The sequence below is a fragment of the Microcebus murinus genome, chromosome 20 (assembly GCF_040939455.1).
Source record: "Microcebus murinus isolate Inina chromosome 20, M.murinus_Inina_mat1.0, whole genome shotgun sequence".
Taxonomy (NCBI): domain Eukaryota; kingdom Metazoa; phylum Chordata; class Mammalia; order Primates; family Cheirogaleidae; genus Microcebus; species Microcebus murinus.
In genome coordinates this window covers 10,779,845-10,794,732 of record NC_134123.1, presented here as the reverse complement: position 1 = coordinate 10,794,732, position 14,888 = coordinate 10,779,845, and the positions used below count along the sequence as shown (strand labels likewise).

Below are 14,888 nucleotides of genomic sequence, written 5' to 3'. Positions count from 1 at the left end.
CATCCCTACAATCAATTTAGTTAACTAGCAAGTGTTTCCCATAGGAAGGAATAAATGGAAATGTCATTTCGAAGAAAAAAGGTAAAAAATGGTCAGAGGAAAGATAGGAACAAACATTAAGAAACTCGACCAGTGGTGAAGGAACTGGCTTAATGTCTTTGCAGAAAAGAATAATACATAATTTATCCAACCAGTTTATCAGTTGATGCCTTCCTCAGCAAGGCATAATAAGAATATAGGACGTGGTATAAAAAATTATCAAGGCTCAAGTTCCAACCTTTGATAGTAACTAATCTATCTTAGTCTCAATTTCTTCCCCTTTTCAATAAAGACGATAGCAACACACATTCAACCATTTCAAACACTGCAGTGGGGAGAAAGAGAGTAGTGGACAAGGCCCACGTAAAAGTATTATACAAATGGAATGATTATTATGATGTGCCCTGCAATGTTCACACAAAATTCCTGGTCTACTGCTTCCCCATAAATCTCCCAAATTAGGACAAAGTTGCAGAACTTCTCAATAACTAGCCTTCCAAATGGTTTGAGGGGATAATGAAATGATATAAAGGTTGCTCACAAAATCAGCATGTCTCAGATCCCTTTTCACACATTAGGAAGATTTCCATTAGAGAATAAAGGAAAAAACTGTACTTCATTTTATAGGAATTGACCAATTTTGAGCTATATGGGCCATTTTTATGGTCTATCTCTAACATGCTTCATGTACTAAGTCCTCACTTCTCTGTTATCAATTTTCCTTGTCATTTCAAGCAGAAGATGTTCTACAGTCTCAAAGTATCTGGTCCAAACAGTTCAAGGCTCCTCAAATGGTGGCTGTTCTAACAACTTTTAGGGACAGTGCAGCAGTCAAGAATGTGACTATGGAGCCATTTTCCAAGTTTTTTCTTTTTTGAGACAGAGTCTCACTCCATTGCCCTGAGTAGAGTGCCATGGCATCATCACAGTTCACAGCAACCTCTAACTCCTGGGCTCAAATGATCCTTCCATCTCAGCCTCCCAAGTAGCTGGGACTACACGTGTGCACCATGATGCCCAGCTAATTTTTCTAGTCTCGCTCTTGCTCAGGCTGTTCTTGAACTCCTGAGTTCAAGCAATCCTCCCACCTTGGCCTCGCAGAGTGCTAGAATTATAAGCCTCAAGTTTTCTGAATTAAGCATGTCTTACTTTTGTAATTGGGAGTGGGAGAGTGAGTTTTCCCTCCTAAAGCCATTTGGTTCCCCCTCACACTCCCCAAATCCCAGATTTAATGTTTCTTTGTCATCTTATGCCCTCAGCCTTAACTCAAAGGATGAGGACACACCCACTATTCCAGTCAAGAAGTGCCCAAGTTGTGAGAGAAGAGGGTACAAGTTTTTGTAATCAATGATGGCTTTTCCTCCAACCACTTCTGAGCCCCTGCCCTGGTCCCTCCATAAGCAGGACACTGCACCAGCCCTTCGGCTACATTCTAATTTCAACTCTGTGTCAGCAGAGTGGCACCAAGCAAATGCTAAGGGCCACTTACATGGGAGTGCTTAACTGTGACCTACTCTCACACATGTACTGCCACACCTTTTCCATTCCTTGCTTAGTCTTCTCTTCATGATTCTGTTAGTTTGCTTTTATTTGTAAGAGCCAGATAGCCCAAAGAGTACCGATTTGCACGATGTCAGGTGCTAATGTTCTGTTGAATGTCAACTGCTTGCTTTTATGCTTCCTAGAAGTGAATAATTTTGCTGTTGAGAAATTCTTTCCTGTATTGTGGAGTACACACACAAAGTTGAGGTCTTTGTCTGTGTCTTTAAAAACCAAATACACATAGACAGCCAAATCATATTATACGATACAAGATTTCAACATTCCGGCACACTGCCAGAGCTTAATGGCCAGTCAGACGCTAAGTAAGGAAATGGGTCTGCATTAAACCTACAAATAAGTCAACAATCAATAGTTCAGTATTACAGTAAAAATTTGATGTGCCCTTTAAATTGCTTCTAGCATCATCCTTCTAACTCAAGCTCAGCTTCAGAAGCAAAACAAAACAAAGATGATCAAGCAAGAAGCTGAACACAACCTATTTCCACAAGCACGAAGCCCCAGCATTTCTAAACTAAAAGCTGCTCCAGGATTTCACAGAAATCCTTTACAGTATGTATACCTGCAGGGCAGCAAACCTGAAAAATAATAGGCTGAGCTTTAGACAGTAAATTAAACTGACAAGTTTACAGCAAGCAGAAAACGATGGCTAAAAAGCAAGCACCTGGAGATAAACGGATGAAGCAGGTTTGGCCTTCCTGCAAAACTCCCCCAGCCCCTGACTCTGCCCCAAAACCCAGCAGGAGTTCATATCAAGGTTTAGAAAGTGTGCTCCAGATTCTCCCCCAATCAATATTATTTTACTACTAACCTTACGTAAATAAGAGCAATGCCAACAAACATTCATTCAAAAGACGGTATACCTTTCTCTGGCACTGTAGGTTTTTTACTCTTGATTTAGCTCTAAATGAGCAAATTATACTTCAATTATACTTCTATTTCATACTTCCACTAACCTTGCTCCTTCAAACACATCTTTAAAATTCACTCCTTCATGAAAACAGTCTTAGTCTACAAATGAAATTTAAAGTCTAGGATGTTAGGAGAACAGTAATGAACCCAAACCAAGAGAAGGGGGAAGAGACTTCAAGTCTGCCATACCTAGCCTTTGTAAGCCTTAGGTTCCTCATCTGTGACGTGGGATTAACAGTTAAGTATCCACTTCAGAGGGTTATTGGAAAGATTAAGTGAGGAAGCCCTGAAAGTAATTAGTACATGGCCTGGTGTGGTGGCTCACGCCTGTAATCCTAACACTCTGGAAGGCTGAGGCGGAAGAATTGCTTAACTCCGGAGTTTGAGACAGCCTAAGCAAAAGCGAGACCCTGTCTCTAAAAAAATTGAAAAATTAGCCAGGCATCATGGTGCACACCGATAGTCCCAGTTACTCGGGAGGCTGAGGCAGAAGGATCACTTTATCCCAAGAGTTTGAGGCTGCAGTGAGCTGCACTCTATCTGGAGCACCAGAGTAAGACTCCATTTAAAAAAAAGTAATTGGTACAGTGTCTAGACATAATAAATGTTCAATAAACCTTAACTTTGCTTCCCTGATATTAGCTGGAATAAAACACAAGACAGGAATTTAACTTGTCTTTGGTACCATGTTTCAGTACGCCAGTGGGAAACACAAGAAGGAAAGGAAGGAGGGAGGAAAAAATACAACTATTTAAACTCACACTACTTAAGGTATGGTCAAAGGAGCACCAGTCCACAAATGGTTTGGTCCCAGTCTATATCAGCTAAGCACAAAAACTGAAAATAAGCATTTAGAAACTTTTATAGGAATCTGAGCAATTTTAGGTCTATTGAATCTAATTTTTAAAATTAGGACTTGTATCTTGCATGTCTTTTATTTCATTTTTTTCTAGTAATTCATTTTTATTGTATTTTATAAAAGTCTCTCAGTCTGAGACAAATTGGGAAAAAAATGGTTTGAGAAGCACTGATTCAGTGAAAGCACCTTTGAATGAGTAACATCATGACCATATTCCCTCAACACTAAGACATCTGGGCAGTTTGGGAACCAATCTCATCAGAGAACCAAATGTCACTGAAAATGCCTGTAAATCTTCAAGGATCCACCAGGCCCTGCTCATTTAGAGATTGGTCCTGCTAACACAAATTGATATACACTGTGGATAAGAGAGAAACTAATAGGAGAGGAGGGAATTATCCTAGGGGATATCCTACCCGTGTATTTTGGTACCTTGAGCAAATCAAGTGTATCATAACTTTCCATGGCTTCTTCTACCTGTCCCTAATATAGGGACAACATTTTAAAACCTTTTTTTTAAAGAAAAGGAAGAGTGGAAGAAACTCTCCCCCATGTCCTTTGGCTCACACCATTCAAAGAAATAAACCAAATTAGGCAGTAATAATAAAATCAGCCAGTAAATCCACAATGCCACTTACATTGTGCTGACCTAACTCTCCCCTTTGTTTTACAAATTAAACAAATAGCCCAGTCCTCACCATAAATATGTTTATAAGACAAGGGTTCTTTCTGAACGCTTTCTTGGTGGCTGTGGCATGCCCAGCCCCTGCCCAGCAGATTCTGCTGCAGTGCTTCAAGTGCTGCAGCTTTCTGGAAAGCACAGGCAGGATTTTGCTGATGGCATCTCGGCCTCACAGCCACTCCACAGTGAGAAGCAGGACTGGCCCTTCTGTCCTCCAGGATAATTAAAGTGGTGAATGCACCGCTGCTGGTCTTGTGATCGCTGCAGACCAGCGTCAGTCAGAATAGAGGGCCTCGGCCCCAGCTTGGCTGCCAGCAGCCTGGGCTTGGGGAACACATTCGACCTCTCCATATCTGAAGTGCAAGATGGAAGCCGAGCTTTGTGAAACAGGAAAAACGCTTTCAAAGGAAGCAATACACACTGGTTCTGGGAGCTCTGCAGCAAAAGAAAATTCTAAGTCTAGGTCTTATCTGCAGAGGATATTGCCCACCCTACCTACCGGCTTCTTTTCCTGGTCCCCACCAAGCAAACAAAAAGAAGTAAAACCAAGATGCGCCTATGTGAGCTCCTCTCTCAGATCCTTCACAAAAGGATTTTCAGTGGAAACACTCACAACCTGGGCCCCGAAGTTCTGTAACTGAGGAGCCGCACTTTCCAGCGACCAACCATCAAAGCAGCCACATCAGGCTGCAGGCCTGGACTGCTCTGGATAGAACATTCCAAAACAGAAATAAGAGATCACGAGGCACTGTGGCAAGCAGATCAGAGTGGCGCACTGGGTCAAGGGCTGCCATCTGAGAATGACAGACTGGTCTACGGTAATGCACTCAATATTCGACAAGGCTTTAACTGTCATTTAAATCACATCCACTCCAGTATCAAGTAGTTCAGCAGATAAAAAGACAAGTCCATTTCTGGTCCTGAAACCAAGCAATTTAAAGATGCCACATTGAAGATGACAATCTATATTCATCTGGGGCATCAATAGATATCGGCAGCTAAGAGACAGCTAGTGAAGGAGGAAGGGGATGACTCAACTCCAGTTCAAAGGCACCAGAGCCTGGCCATCATTTGAAGTGTTCTATTAAAATGTTAGATAAATATTTTAGCCATGGGCTTGTTCTGAAATACTCTTACAGAACCATTCCAACTTCTTTCTTCTTTAAGTTGGTAATTGATATTCTCTTGCTCTCTACAGGATGTAAGAAACCTCTGAGAAGACAAAAAAGCCTGTCATTTCCTGCTTGCTCAGAATGCATTCAGCATCCATTTACTTGCTTGTTCTGAAAGCCTTGCATTCAGGAGTAAGTGTGAATGGGTAAATAAAAAGGCTGAAATCTTATATCCATGGTTCACACAAAAGCAGTTTTTTACATTTTCCACAGGCCCGTTTTTATTCCAAAGTTACCATTTTTAATTCCATTCACAGAATAATGTAATTGCATACTTTGCCACCATACCACAATGCCTACCTTTCCCCTTACCACAAATAAGCAGAAAAATCAAATCATTTCAGTTCTTACCATTAGGCTACCTAATTATAAACATGAAACAGAATGGCACATTAGCCTGCCTCCATGAAGACAGTATTTTTTGTTTCTACAGGTTTACTGGTTTTTATCAGCTCTCAGGTTTATACTGGGTCAGGGTTTAATGACAAGGAACAGCAAATATGATTATTAAGTGGGGGTGATGTGAAATACCACTGTGTTCACACAGAGGACAAAGCCTTGCACAACTACTGTCCCTGAACAGAATACAGCACGATGAGATGTGCATCTTTTCTATAGGCAGTGGAGCCACTACACCCAAATCTTGGCCTAAAATGTACCTGGTCTTCCAGGAAAAGGGGTTCTCTCCAACAAACAGACTTTGGATCTAGTGATAATCAGATTCATTTGCCAGGAGACCAAGAGCATTAGCTACAGGCTGTTTTAAGTCCAGAATAGGCAGCTATTATAAGCTGGGAAAGGGCAAGATTCAAATATCCATTAAAATCCTCTTAAATCTCAAAAGAAAGGTTATCATGAACTTCCCGTGGATTCTGTTAGGGGAAACAGGAATATAACAAAGGAGATCAATAAACATGAATATTCAACTAAAAACTTCCACACCATTAAATTTCATGGAATAATCTCTTATATTTTTATATCACGTGAATCATTTGAAGAACAAAGTCTTATTCCTTCAGAGCCCTTAGTCCATCGATTCAAAATTTCTACTCATCCAATTTGGGCTAGATCACCATTTTGTGCCACAGAGTCTGCTCAAACATACGAAGAGCAGAAACAAGATGGAAAAGGTTTGTTCTGCTTACTTAAACCATTTCTCAGAACTGTTATACAAACTATCAGTATGTGAATAGATGCAACTCTAAGAATGAACCTCATCTTGTCCTTGAAATTACTAAAGCAGCTTTGGTAAGACTTCTCCTTGGTACACACGCTTAGCAGTTTCAGTTTCTAGAAACCGATGAAAATGACAACTGTGTTTCTTTAAAAGTAGGCTTAGAATTAAGATACCGTTTACCGATTCAGACTGCACTTTCCTTCAACTGATTCAAGCTAGGGAAATTTTACTGCACTTTTTCTTCAATATTAATATTTTGTCAGTAATATTCCTGAAGAGCTGCTATTAGCACAGTAATCATTCTAGGCAAGTCTGACCCTCTTTCCAACAAACTGCCACAGGATTTCTGCAAACTGTTCTCAGCCAACAACTTGCCAGTACTACAAACACCCAATTACTGAGTAACTGCTTTTCCTCTTCACTGTTATACACAGCTGCATTTAAGCAGCAGTATCTTAATTCTGAAGATAGAAAATTAAAAGATAAACAGTTAAAATAACAATTTAGGCAATACAAGATTACAATACCACTGATTATTTTTTTCTTTTGGGGTGGGGGGGACAGGGTCTCATTCTGTTGCCAGGGCTACCTACAGTGCAATGGTATCATCATAGCTCACTGCAACCTCTAACTCCTGGGTTCAAGCCATCCTCCTACCTCAGCCTCCTGAGTAGCTGAGGCCACAGGCATACACCACCACACCTGGCCACTGATTTATTTTTACACTTAGCAAAGCCATTTAGTCTCTTCTCACTATTTAAAAGATAAACTAAGAGTCATAGAGCATACTCTACATTTCCAGGGACAGAAAAAGGAAATAATTTGTTATTATAGATTCAGTGTGGTAAGCAAAAAAAAGTTTTTAACAAGTCAATTATCATTGCATCATTAGTCTTACATAAGATATATCAGTTTCCCTGACTCTAATTTTCTTATGGTTGTCTTATTCTCTGTTTATGACTTCTTTTTCTCCTTACTCATACAAGCCAGATTTCCATCTGGAGATTTAGGCAGATTACAAAGACCTTCAAAATAGAGTGTTGTGTTTTTTTTTAAGGAGGTAGAAGGGGATGAATTTTCACTTACCTAAGATTAGAATTGGCTGCTAAGTCGATCCCAACAACGTAATCTAGATTTCTGTTTACTTTGGTAAGGGAATATTCAGAAAGTTTTGTCTTTCCCCAAGCAGGGAAGCAAACATACTATATTTGGAGGCTGTGAAGAGGAGAGATCTGAGCAGACTACGGAAGAGGTGGCATCTCTAAGGAAAGCCTGAGCATTTTCCATTGAAGTTAGGGCTCGGGCATTCCAGAGGTGCTACTCCAGGCTAAGGGAAGGCAGTGAACAAAGATCTAAAGTATAAAATAAAAAAGAAAGGGCTGAACAGCCTGGTTCTGAAACACAGAGTACACAAGGCAGTTCCTCCTACCTTGGGAAAGCACCAAAATTTAATTCTGCCCATACTTATCCTAAAAACTATGTATTTAATATTTTTAAAAGCAGATGATTTCTAGTCAAAAAATGTCTCTACAGAAATCTCTCAAACACATTACTAATTATTAACCTATTTAGAAAGAGTAATTACTATTGAATTCTGGAATCAGACATGAGTAGTCAGCCTCATTTTCTAAAGGCCCAAAAAAGAACAATGAGCATGAGATCAGAAACTTGGTTGGGACTTGCATTCACCGAATGACTATTAATGGATGCCTTATCCCAATATTCCATATGACTGTGAAATGGAGTTAGATTTGAAAATGTTTCATTGTTTACAGTAAGTTTTAAAATTTCTGGCACTATAGAAGTGGGTAGAAGTATGTCCCCTAAAAAATATGTCCAAGTCCTAACCCCTGATACTTATAAATAAATGTATTGGGAAATAGGGTCTTTGCAAATGTAATTAAGGATCTCGAGATGAGATCATCCTAGATTTAGGGTAGACCCTAAATCCAATGACTGGTATCCTTATGAAAAACAAGAAAGATAGGCTTGACACACACAAGGACCTGCAAAAATGGAGGAAGACACTGAAGTTATGCTGCCATAAGCCAAGAAACGCCAGGAGCCACCAGAAACTAAAAGGAGGAGGATTCTCCCTTGGAAACTAGGGAGGGAGTGTGGTGATGCCAACATCTTGATTTCAAAGTTCAAGACTCCAGAACTGTGAGAAAATAAACTTCTCTTGTTTTAGGCCACCAAGTTTGTGGTAATTCGTTGGGGCAACCCTAGGAATCTAATATAAGTTTAGCAATAACATTCCTGCTTTGGTTTGCATTAGTGCCATGTAGAAATATTATAGCCTAATGCTGGGAAATTGCAGCTCCCATCTTTATGGCTATTTCTGCACACCTTCTTGAAATATACATGGTCTAGTGAAAAACCAGAACATACCTGAACTATGTAAATTTGCACTTTATTATTATATAATGCACTTTATCCACAGTACATTAGGTCTGTTCAGATCACAGTAGAGATGTGCAATGTGCCCTCAAAACTTTTTTCTCTAAAGACGGAAGTGAGCAAGTGGATCTCTATGAGAGGACAAGGACTCCCCAGTACCACAAAGTCACTGAAATCAGTACAGTCGTTTCAGCAGCATGTCCTGTTATGTTATTGCTCTTCACCTCTATTACAAAAATGTAGGCCTTCTCTATGACCATTTCCAAAAAATAAAATCAATAAACATTTAAAAAGTTCTACTAAGATCATCCATACTTATACTTACGTGGGTTTTTAAAAATATATATTACCTTTGCTGGCTACAGCAATTTTTTAAAAATGCATTCTCAATGCATGTCAACACCATTGATTATGACAAACAACAAAATAGTAACAACAAAAATCCATATTAATTTCAGGCTCCATTAGAAACAGAAGGAAATATAATTAATGTTTGCCGAATAGAAAAGGACAATCTATACATGGGAAAATACCTTTTCAAGTTCATAAGGAATGCAAACAATGGATAGTACAGAGTCCTGGGCAGTACCTGTCAAACAATGCATCAGCATTTCCTTTTATGAATAATACTGTAAGGGTCTTACAAATTGACATAATAATTTCACTCTGATACTCAGCATATGGGATTAGGGTGCATTCTTACCTCAAAAAAAAGTGCTGGTTGAAAAATAAAAGTTCACTTACAAAAGTCCATCAGATTTTTGGTTATGTGAATTCTATCTCAATAAAGTTATTAATATAAATGAAAAAAAGTCCATCAGATAGTATACCTGGCTTTTCTAAAAACAAATATCTGAATATGTCCATGTTTACTCTTCTTAGATAACCAAAAAATTATGAGAAGAATTAAAAGGAGGACCACTCCATGCCTTAGGGTGTGAACTAGCTTGGCTCTCACACTCTGCTACTAAACAAGAAGTCAGACAAAGACATGATACTACCACGAGTAGAGGAAGTATAAGTCATCTGAGTCATACAATACAACTTAAAACCTCCACGCCCTATCAATAAACCAGAGCCATCTCAGATCAGACCAAAGCCTCAGCCTTTTAGACCAAATCTAACTGTTCTCCTTTAAGCCTTTGCTAGTAAGAAGATGAAGTGGACAGAGGACTTATTTCAGTAAGTCTTAAACCTTTACTTCAGGTCTAGATGACTGATTCCCAATTAACCAGAAGTTATCTTGAGAGACCATTTTGTATTTTTGAAGATATTCTGGAAAAGCCCAATTAAGAGGTAAAATTTTGAAACGGAAGCATCCTTAAATCTTAAAGTTCAAAGATTTCCTAGTGGTACAGGACCCAAACTCTCTGCCATGCTCATTCCAAATTAAGAAATTCTCTTTGATGTGACTGAGCACACATTGCTAGGAAACCATCCAACGAGGGTGCTGAAGGAGGGTGTTCTTCCATTAAGTAGGTTAGACAAGATGATCATTACAACTCAATACATTTATAAACCTGTCATATCTCCAGGCAAAAAATGGAGTTCCACATCACTGGAAATGCATGAAGTGCATCACTAAATGTTGCCAAGTATTCTAAATAGGTATTCCAAGAATGTCAAAAAAATTAAAAAGCAGTTAGTTTTTCAAATAAACAACTTCTTTGGTATTTTGAACATTAAAAACACTCAAGCTTCTCAACATCAATGAAAAAAACACTCAAGCAAACAAAGAAAAAAATTTCAGCAAGTGCCATTCTTTCTACACTATTATGGATACTCTCAAAATATGGTGTTTATTCAAATTATTTCAGCTCTGTCATATGAAACCCATCTCATCTCTGTTATAGGTATTTGTAAACACAGAGCACTGAGCAGTTGCAATGGAAGGGGAGGCCTAAAATTAAAAAAAAAAAAAAAGCATGCATACCATTTTAAGATTACACAGAAATGAGAAGGCATCTATAAGTTGATAAGCAAATAGGATTTTTAGCATATAAAACTGGAGAAAACAGAATTTTCATACTTTAAGAACATATTGATAACAGGAAAAATTTTATCTATATTCAACTCTCAACTCAATGTAGAGTTTTAGGTTTCTAAATTGGAATAAATGCAGTAGAAAGGTAGCCATTAAATGAACTAAAACAGTTCGTAGCGGAGTAGAGAGTATTCATTCAAATTGAGCCCAAATAACAATAAAATTTGCCTTTGCAGGACGCATATCTTTTTATTTCAAAGGTAAGTCAGTGACAAAAATGGTGCCCCACTGTCCCTTCACTCTAATGCAAATGCGGTGTTCCAATTCCTCAAAACTAAATGAGCTATAAATGTTTTCCTCAACAATTTTATATCAGCTTCTGATTAGATTGAAACAGCTATCAATTGCTGGTAGCATGTTTGGTTAAATGAGACTGGAGTGCTCTATTAGACCATTTCCTGGTGCCACTACTGCAGCCAAATACTTCTTGGAAATCATCGAGTAGGTTTCATTCAGTAAATAGTACTCTAAGGTTTCTCCAGCTCTTTGCCAACCAATACAAGCAAGATGTAAAAAAGAAATGTGGAAGATGAATAGTAAAATTATTTGAAACCTAGTAAAGAAAGCAAAAGAAACTTATAACTAAATTTCTTTGTGCCTTGGATTAAGCCCAAGGAAGGAAAAGAAATCTGTTCTTATAATTACAATAATCTAAAAAGTGCAGGTTGGAATTGCTTTCTTAAATTCAGCCACATAGAGCTCTGTGAAAATAACCCAATGGTCCCCTCTATGCTGCCAAAGCCGAGACTCCTGTTCTTGGAATACCCGAAGAAGAAGAAAATTAATAAAGAAAACCGGAATTCCTAAATCAGCTGGTCAACAGAGGGCCAGTGCCTTCAGCCTGGGTTACACGCTCAGGGTTCCACTGCATATGGCAGTCCTTACCTGAATGTCCGTGTCCTTCACAGGCTCAAGAGGCTCAAAGGTGGTGGCTGCGCTCAGACTCTCCAATCGCTGGGAAATGTGGGATATGTCAAGTCCCCGAGACCCAAGGAGAACTGACCTACATGAGGATACAGAGCAGGGAGACAAAAGTGAGGGGGAAAGCAGGATTAGGACACCTAATATGCTTCATAAAATACTGGAGAGTATTTTTTACTCAAAACTTCCTAAATATTACTCAGACACTCTATTATAAGGCCGTTTTATACCTTTCCATAAAGATCTATCACCTGGAGTAACAAACACAGTTGGTAATAAGAAAGATTTCAGTTCTGATCATGCCTGAATTAGAGTGAGGGCCTTATCTAGAATAAAATGATAATACTAAGAGATAGACTATTCCAAACACTTTATAGTAAAAAGATCCACGAGGTTGATGCTATTATTCACTCCCATTTTATAGATGGGGAATTAACGTATAAAAAGGATAACTGACATGCCAAAGTCACAGAGTCAGGAAGTGGCAGAGCCAGGTCATCCAGTTCTGGAGCACAACTCTTAACCACCATCCTATACTGACAGTCTCCGTAAAGACAGATACAATAAACACAACATTACAGAAGCTTCAGGGGTAACCTAGTCCAGACTTCTTTCATTACCTGAGGAAACTAAAAGTCTAGGGCAATCAAACCAGAATCCAAGGCCAGTTCTCTCTGGCTTCCCTTCAAAGGCCAAATGCCACGTCCAGCACGTCTTAAAGTTACCTCTCTGCTGCTCAACACAGTAACATAGGAGGCTGTTATCTGCCCAATAAGTGCTTTTGAAGAGAAATGGGAATGATACAGCCGGCTTTACTTCTACTCATCTGGGCAACATAACAATGGAAAAGTAAAAAAAAAAAAAAAAAGTGTCACTAGTATCTAGAATACTGTCTAGAATAAAGATACTTACAGGAATTAGGTTATTTTTAGATTGTTTTGGGGTTATAATTTGTTGCCCAAAACTCCCCGACAAAGTTTGTATTCACTCTGAGTAACTCAGAAGAAGCTAGAGCATTTGGCAGCACATGTAACCCTAACATCTATGGGTATAACACCCAAGATTTTCAATCCTGAACTAACAGCCTTGCTGGAGAAGAGAAAGGATTTCCCACATTTAGTTGTATCCTAATAAATACCACAGACGACAGATTATGTTCACCCAGAGGGGTCCTCCTGTAGATTTTTGTGTCCAGGTCAACTATGATGCCATCCCTGGGGCTGCCCTTCTAGGCTGTCATGTCAGATAGACAATCTTGCCTCTCTCCTCTAACAATCCTTCATAGTTGATTCTCTAAAACAGTGGTTCTCAACACTGGTTGCACATTTGAATAATCACCTAGGCAACTTTTCTCCCAACAATTTTGATCAGTCTTGGGTGAAGCCTGAGCATGGGTGTTAGTACAATGTCCTCCCTCCTTTTTTCTTAAAAGCTTTACTGGGATATTAATTCACAAAACCATACAATTCACCATTTTTAAAGAGATAGGGTCCTTAATCCTAGCACTCTGGGAAGCCAAGGCAGGTGGATCGCTCAAGGTCAGGAGCTTGAAACCAGCCTGAGCAGGAGCGAGACCCCATCTCTACTATAAATATAAAAAAATTAATTGGCCAACTAAAAAATATATATATAAAAAATTAGCCGGGCATGGTGGCACATGCCTGTAGTCCCAGCTACTCTGGAGGCTGAGGCAGAAGGACTGCTTGAGCCCAGGAGTTTAAGGTTGCTGTGAGCTAGGCTGACACCATGGCACTCTAGCCCAGGCAACAGAGTGAGACTCTGTCTCAAAAAAAAAAAAAAAAAAAAAAAAAAAAAGGTTCTGATCTATGAACATGGTATGCATGTCACCTGTTTTCTTAAAGAAATCATGAAGTTCTAAACACTCTTTTCCATCTTACATTTTTTTACTTAATAATGTGTCCTAGAATCACTCTATGGTAGCTTATATTCTCTTTCCTTTGTGCCACTGAAAAGTATTGCACTATATAGACATACCACATTTATTTAACCAGCCCCCTATTGAGGGACACTTGAGTTGTTTCCTATTTTTGCTATTACAAATAATGTCACAATGAATATCCCTGTGCACAAGTCTTTTTGTATTTTTGCCCGTATATCTTTGAGATAGAACCCTAGAAGTGGCATTGCTAGGACTGCTGGGTCAATTTTGCTAGCTATGTCCAAATTCTGTCCCACAGTGCTATATCTCCACCAGTGATACATGTGAATGTATCTAGTGCCCAAATAATTTTAATGTGTACCAAGATTGAGAACCTCAGAATTTAAAAATTAGCTATTAGAATTATTAGAAGAGAGGAAAAGAAGTCATTTTATCAACAAGACACCTGCACGTGAATGTTTATTGCAGCATAATTCATATTGCAAAAATGTGGAATCAACCCAAGTGCCCGCCAATTCATGAGTAGATTAACAAAATAGTGTGTGTGTATATGTATGTATATATATATACACACACATTTTGTTAATCTACTATATTAATTAATATAGATTTGCTATCTAATCTATCTATATATACACACACATACCACAGAGTACTACTCAGTCATAAAAAGGAATGAATTGTCTTTTGCAACAATTTAGATGGCATTGGAGACCATTATCCTGAGTGAAATATCTCAAGAATGGAAAAACAAACACCACATGTACTCTTTAATAATTTGGAACTAATTGTTGGCCCACATGGGCACAGAAAGAAGTAAAAATCATTGGAAATGAAAAAGAGAGGAGAGGGGAGAGGAGGGAAGGGGTAAAAACCTACCTAACAGGTACAGGGAATACTATCTGGGTGATGGGCACACTTATAACCCTGACTAAAGCATTATAAAAGCTATCCATGTAACAAAAACATTTGTACCCCCTTAATATTTTGAAATTAAAAAAAGTATTATTAGAAGAGAAAGGTCATCTAAGTGGGTAGCACCTGCAGGAACTGTTCAGTGCATGGCTTATTCAGTACATATGCAGAAACCCTGATGAGAACTGAGGGGAGAAAAAGATTGATGAAGGAGGTAGGGAACTAGGGTAGGGATGGTTTTACAAATAAAGGCTGTACTAGGAACTTTCAGTTCTTAAGGGTAGAAAAACTCAAAGGTTCCTGCCTT

At 38.8% G+C, this 14,888-nt stretch overlaps 1 protein-coding gene across 2 annotated transcripts in view; it reads right to left on the bottom strand.

Moving 5' to 3' along the window:
- Nucleotides 1-14,888, bottom strand: part of NUP93 (nucleoporin 93) — a 99,779-nt gene that overhangs the window by 65,026 nt on the left and 19,865 nt on the right. For both annotated transcript variants that reach the window (XM_012755766.3, XM_075995654.1), the window contains exon 3: nt 11,731-11,848. In XM_012755766.3, coding sequence (XP_012611220.2) covers nt 11,731-11,848 — 118 coding nt within the window. The remainder of the gene's footprint in view (nt 1-11,730; nt 11,849-14,888) is intronic.